Source organism: Psammomys obesus, unplaced genomic scaffold (genome assembly GCF_907164565.1).
Source record: "Psammomys obesus unplaced genomic scaffold, mPsaObe1.curated_primary_1811, whole genome shotgun sequence".
NCBI classification, from domain to species: Eukaryota; Metazoa; Chordata; class Mammalia; order Rodentia; family Muridae; genus Psammomys; species Psammomys obesus.
The window spans coordinates 15493645-15499847 of NW_026596131.1; the positions used below are offsets into that span (position 1 = coordinate 15493645).

Here is a 6203-nt window from a genome sequence, read left to right on the forward strand (position 1 = left end):
CCACAGAGACGGGTGGTTATTTTCCATGTCTTTGTTTTTTGGTTTGTTTGTCTTTTGAGACAGGGTCTCGCTGTGTAGCCCTGGCTGGTCTGGAGCTCACTATGTAAGCCAGGCTGGCCTTGAACTCACGGTGATCCACCTGCCTAGTGGTCACAGGTGTGTGCCACCACAAGCTGTGTGCTTCTTTGAGATAGCGTCTTTCTCTCACAGGACCTGGGCCTCTTGATTAGGCCAAGCTGGCCAGCAAGCCTGGGGGAGCCGAGGGTCCTCACCCCCCCCCCCAAGCCCAGATTACACATGTGCCACCACACCCAGCCTCTCACGTGAGTGCTAGGGACTGAACTATGGTCCACTTTGTTTCTCGTTTGTTTGTTTGGTTGGTTTTTGTTTTCCTGGAACTCGCTCTGTAGACCAGGCTGGCCTGGAACTTGCTCTGTAGACCAGGCTGGCCTGGAACTCACTCTGTAGACCAGGCTGGCCTCGAGCTCACAGAGATCTGCAGGCCTCTGCCTCCTGGGCGCTGGGTGCCACCACCATACCCAACTTGTCCTCCTGTTGGTATATTGAATATTTTACCCACTGAGCCGCCTTCCCAGCACCCTCTAGTTCCAGGGCACCTGACGCCCTCAGTTGACCTCTGTGAGCACCACTCGTGTGTGCCCTGCACATAGAGACAGACAGACAGATGACACTCATACACATAAAATGAGATAATTTATAAAAGAAAACCTGCTTGGTGTGGTGGCAGTACACCTTTCACCTCAACACTTGAGAAGCAGAGGCAGGCTGGTGTCTGAGTTCCAAAACAGCCAGAGCTATGTACTAAAATAAACAAGCCTCAGGGACAGCTTCTGTTATCTTTTTTTTTTTTTAATTATTAAGAAAAAAAATATGTTACAAAACAATATCATCCATCATATATTTCTTATTTTCTATTTTTTAAAATTTAAAGTAATAAAAAAGTCACTTTATAAAATAATACAAAAGAGCATGATCAGTTGGGGCTGGAGGGACCATCTGAGCGCTGGGCTCAGGGATCCAGTGCTTGCTTCGCTTCTGGCCCCTCCCCAAGCTGAGCCGGGGACTAGGGAAACATGTGGGGTGGCAAGGGTCCCAGGCGGCAGGGCTCTGGACAGGCCTCCTGAAGGCAGTGGGAGAGCACAGGCGGTCAGGCAGGTGTCCACACCCAGGTGGGTCCTGGGAGCAGCCGGAGGGCCTGGAAGTAGAGGCGAGTTACCCTGGGACAGCAAACAGGCCAGCCTCCCAGCACCTCCTCCTCCAGCAGCCCGTCTAGTTTGCACTGCTCAGCATCCCTAGCAGTTTGCTGGGCTCCATCCCCTGCTGCTGGGCCACCGTCTGCACATCGAAGCCCATGTGCATGAGGAACTGAGCCACGTTCATCTCCTGCCCTGTGAACTGGTCCCGGATGGTCGGGCAGGAGGGGTTGCAGTGGGGCCAGGGGCAGCTGTCCACCAGGTGGAAAGGGCAGCCCTTGAGGGGAGTTCTGCTGGCTTTGTGGCTGTCGTGGAAGCTGCGGTCCCAGCAGTGTAGTGCCCGGGGCAGTGAGGTCCCCTTCACCTGGACATCCGTCCAGTAGCTGCAGGAAGAAGGCTGAGTCAGCAAGGCCAACGCTGTCATTGATGGGGTGTGTTTCAGTCCAGGCTCAGCGGTGTAGCCGCTTTGGGGGGCTCAGGAAGAAACCTTTCCCACAGAGCCAGAGGTGGCTCCTGGTTTGGGAGGCCCCTCAAGGCTTGTGGCATTAGTACCACGAGGCTACCCAGAAGCCACACGGGACACTGACCTCCGGATGATGAGCTCGTGGGAGAGGCAGGCAGGGGCGAAGCTGGCCCTGGTGGGGAGACAACCCGCCTGAGTCCCACAGCCTAACCCTTCCCAGACAGCCAACCCTTCCTAACCTTCCCAGACGGCCAACCCTTCCTTTTGCTGTGTCTACCAGCCACTCATCTGCCCTGGCCTTGGCTCCAGTACCCACATGCTTCATGTTGACCCATGCCCTTTGGGCCTCCAAAACCTGCCTCATGCATACCTCACCCAGCCGGGGTCTGCTTGGCAGAAGCAGGAGGCTATCCTGAAGACATGACTCTTTTGCCATTTTTTTTTTTTTTTCTTTTTTAGCCTCATGCAGTCCAGGCTGCCTCAAACTAGCTATGTGGCCAAGGATGTCTTCCCAGATGCTGGGATTATGGGGAGGCATCAATGTGTTTGGGGGTATGTGATGTTGGGGATTAAACCCAGCGCTTTGTGTGTGCTAGGCTAGCACTATGCCTGGTGACCTATGACCTATGAGCCCTCTATTTTATTTACTTACCTAGTCAGGGTCTCACTGCGTGACCAGGCTGGCCTTGAACTCACGGAAATCTGCCTGTCTCTGTCCCCTAAGTGCCTCCTGGCCTGGCCTCAAGACCTATATCTTTCAGTGAATGGCTTGGTAGGAGCACACGAGCCGCCCAGCCCAGGTCCCTTGCACACACTCACTGCACGTCCTTGAGCGTGCCACGCAGCTCTCCGCCCAGGTTCTGGATGTAGAGCCACTGGCCCTCCTGGACCGGCTGCCCAGTGAGATGCACGTTATCCACGGTCAGCTGGGCCTCGTCGAAAAGCCACTGCACCACGAACACTGGACCTGGGAGTTAGAGGCGCTCAGCTTGGCCTGCCTCTGGGGTTCAGACCCCGCCCTGCTCCTGACAACTGCCCCCCCCCCCCCCCCCCCGCAGGCCAGGATCCTGTGCCTTTGTTCTTTCTTTCTCTCTTTTTCTTTATCTGGTTCTGATGAACAACCTCTGCCCCCAACATGCCAGATAAGCATGCTACACTAAGCTACACCTCAGTCCCCCCTCTTCCTTCCTTCTTTCTTTCTTTCTTTCTTTCTTTCTTTCTTTCTTTCTTTCTTTCTTTTCTTTCTTGATTATTCTTCCTTAAAGGACTCTTGAAACCCCACTCTCCCCGCAGCTGCTCTCAGCAGCTCTCTTGGTGACACTGTTCCCTGGCATGGGACCTCACTATTCTTTGGAAAGCGGGGCTGGGGGAACTGTTTGGTGGCCCCAAAGTACAGAAAGAAAGCTTGTGAATTTGGCTCTGATGCCACCGCAAACAGTGCTAGTTTGCTTGGGACCAACAGTGCTAAAATCATGATAGCCCAGGTAAGAATGACTGTGCCGTGCTGTAGGCGCGACCACTTTTGTGGAGCACAGCTCAGGATACCCCACCACTTCCCAAATGCCTCATCTGAACCGGCACTCACAGCGCAGGGTCGGGTATACTTTGTAGCCAAAAAAGCAATTCCATTCCTCTCCTTCCTTGAACTGGCGCTGACAGCGCTCCGGGACCATCCCATTCCAGTACCTGCAGCCACAGTCACAGGTTAGGCTGCGACCTTGGGGACGGTAAGATGCCACCTCACCCCAGGCCCTTTGCACAAGATGGGGTTTTGGCATGGGGTGCCCCCGGGCACCTGATGCCACGGCGGATGGCCTCTGTGGGCGCACAGTTGATGGTATCAATGCAGTCGGAGCGCCGGTATTGTTTGTTGTCCAGGAACCAGCCGGAGTCCGCCAGGCCCCGCACCTGGACGGACGGGTAGCCTAGCTCCTCCAGCAGCTCGGCCACGCGGTCTACATTCAGCAGCACCCCGGTGCCCCCGGCGCTGAGGGAAGGCCAGACGTGAGGCCGAATGGCCGGGGAGGGGTGCCTGCTGCCCACCCGGAGCTGGCTTAGCCCGGCCCTAGTCCTGAGGAAGGGCTGCCTCTGAACAGTGAACTCTGACTGCAGGCAAGCTGCTTGTCCGTGGGCAAGACACAGGGGCCTCTCCCTCAAGGGCTGGAGGCGGAGGGCTGGAGGAGCTCTGAGCCCTGGCCCACAGCTGGACTCTCAGGACTCAGGGCGGACTCTCCTCCTTTCTCCTTGTCTGAAGAATACACACTGCAGCGTGTCAGGCCCTGTCACCCACTCCAGGCATGCATCCCACACTCCTATTGGAGTGCAGCTCCTGACCAGAAGGCGCTGTCCCAGCCCACCCTGCACTGGGCCCTGAAGAAAGGGCGTCAGAACACAACTGACCACCAACCCACCATCTAGACCACTGCAGCCCAACGCCCTCGAGGGTCCAGGAGTACTCTAAAAGGTTTCCTGCCGTAGCACACTGAGGCCAGACCCCCTGCCTGGGAGGGCTGGATCCTGCAGGGCTCTGTGAGGATGGCGGCCAGATCTGCAGGCAACTGCAGCTTCTCTGCCCGAGCCCTCCCTGCTCTCCCGCCCACTCTGCGCTCTGCCTGTGTTCCAGGGCTGTCACAACAGCTCCTGCTCCCTGCCTTGGACCCGTCCTCCTACCTGCTCCCCGCCAGCAGCAGCACCTTGGCCACACTCAGCCCTCGGCCCAGGAGCTCCCGCACCACCTCCCGGATGATGAGGGAGCCCATGAAGGCGTACTCATCTGCAGGGAAGAGGGCTCTGGTGAGGCCGGGCCCAGGGCCAGGGCTCCCGGTCCAGGAGGCTGGGGGCCTGGCCAGGGGGGAGTGGGGTAGGGCTCTGGTGAGGCCGGACCCGGGGCCAGGGCTCCCGGTCCAGGAGGCTGGGAGCCTGGCCAGGGGGGAGTGGGGTAGGGTGAGGAGGGAGGACCTGGGGCCAGGGCTCCTGGTCCAGGAGGCTGGGCCTGGCCAGGGGGAAGTGGGGTAGGTTGAGGAGGGAGGACCCGGGGCCAGGGCTCCCGTTCCAGGAGGCTGGGGGCCTGGCCAGGGGGGAGTGGGGTAAGGCGAGGAGGGAGGACCCAGGGCAGGGGCCCTGCAGAGGGTCCCTCAGCGGAGCGACGGGCCGGCAGGCACCCTAAGGCATTCGACAGTCACGCTGAGGAAGTCTGCTTTCCCAGAAGTCTCACCACCCTGCCCTGAGTTAAGGGGGCAGAAAGCCAGAACTCACTCTTCTCAGACTTGGGTGATGCCCCACTCCAAACGTCACTGGAGCAGTAGGGGATGAAGCTGTAATAGGGATCAGGTGAGCCCACCGTGGACCTCTGATGCCCAAAGCTACCACCAAAGACCCCAAGGAAATGCTGCCCAGGACAGGGCTCTCAGGAAGCTTGACCCCCCAAGCCCTCCTTAGAACAGATCCTCCAAGAAATGGACCCCATAGGAAGAATCATCCCGAAAGGATCGCCAGAAAGGATGCTTAAACAGGTACCTATAGGAAAGAGCCTCTACAAAGGACCATCACCCCGAGTAGAAGACCCTCTATTAAAGGCCACCCCAAATATGACCCCCACAAAGGCCAGCTCCCAGGATGAATCCCCACACGCTAAGAAGGCCTACAGGACAGGACTCCATAGGAAGAGAGCCCCACCACGGGAAACCCATCCCCACCACGGAAAGCCCATGCGCTCTTACACCATATTGGCATTCCACCAGTGAGGGTTCTCCTCTGGCTGGGAGGACAGAATCCCAGTACCTAGGGAAACAGAGGACGAATATGCAGGCGTGGGACTTCCTTCCAGTCCTGGCCTGAACTGAGGTTCCGGGGTGGATAGGGAGTGGTAAGAGGATGAATTGACTCATCCCAGAAGCCACCGATGCTGCCCATCATTTTAGGAAGTGGGCCTTGGGATGGGGTTCCTGGGGTGAGCGGGTCCTTCCTGGAGGATCTATTCTACCATTCCCCCCGGCCAAGCCGGTCTTGCGTTGCTGACCTGTGCGTGTGTGCGGCCAGTCTTTGGAGCTCATGAGGCGCCTCATGGTGCTGTATCTGGAGTCACAGTTCTCCCGGTTGAAGCAGTACCAGCCGCCTGCAGGCCCAGGCACCAGTCTCAGTCCCGCGGAAGACCCCCCCCCCCCAGCCCCACGCCTCAACCCGGGAACCTACCTTCCAGAAAGAGCAACCACCGCCGACTGCCCTTGGACTCCTTCAGGTAGTAGCTGCAGGGAGGCGCACAGAGCAGGATGTCAGCGGGGACGGCTAAGCCGCCGTGGTTCTCCGCCTCCTCCCGCTCTCCCGAGCCCTCGGCCCGCTCGAAGGCTCCTTCCACCTGCTGCCTGGAGCGCAGCACGGCCGCACGGGGGCGCCCGCGGCCGATCGCAACCTGAACGCACGGGCCGTGCAATACGGCTGGCCGCCCTGAGGGCACGACGGAGGTCGGGGTGGGGGAGCGTGGGGTCCGCGGAAAATTCCCACTGCCCGCGCCGCGGGGGCCCCGCGTT

At 58.7% G+C, this 6203-nt stretch overlaps 1 protein-coding gene across 1 annotated transcript; it reads right to left on the reverse strand.

Annotated features, from left to right (window-relative positions):
* Positions 1-875: 875 nt before the first annotated feature.
* On the reverse strand, positions 876-5921 carry Notum (notum, palmitoleoyl-protein carboxylesterase; the record flags this gene model as incomplete). Its single annotated transcript, XM_055592377.1, is given in 10 exon segments — positions 876-1597; positions 1802-1849; positions 2497-2644; positions 3263-3363; positions 3473-3664; positions 4348-4450; positions 4933-4991; positions 5397-5457; positions 5696-5791; positions 5869-5921. Coding segments are annotated over 10 exon segments (1168 nt in total), but the record flags the coding sequence as incomplete, so codon positions are not given.
* Between the last annotated feature and the right edge of the window lie 282 nt (positions 5922-6203).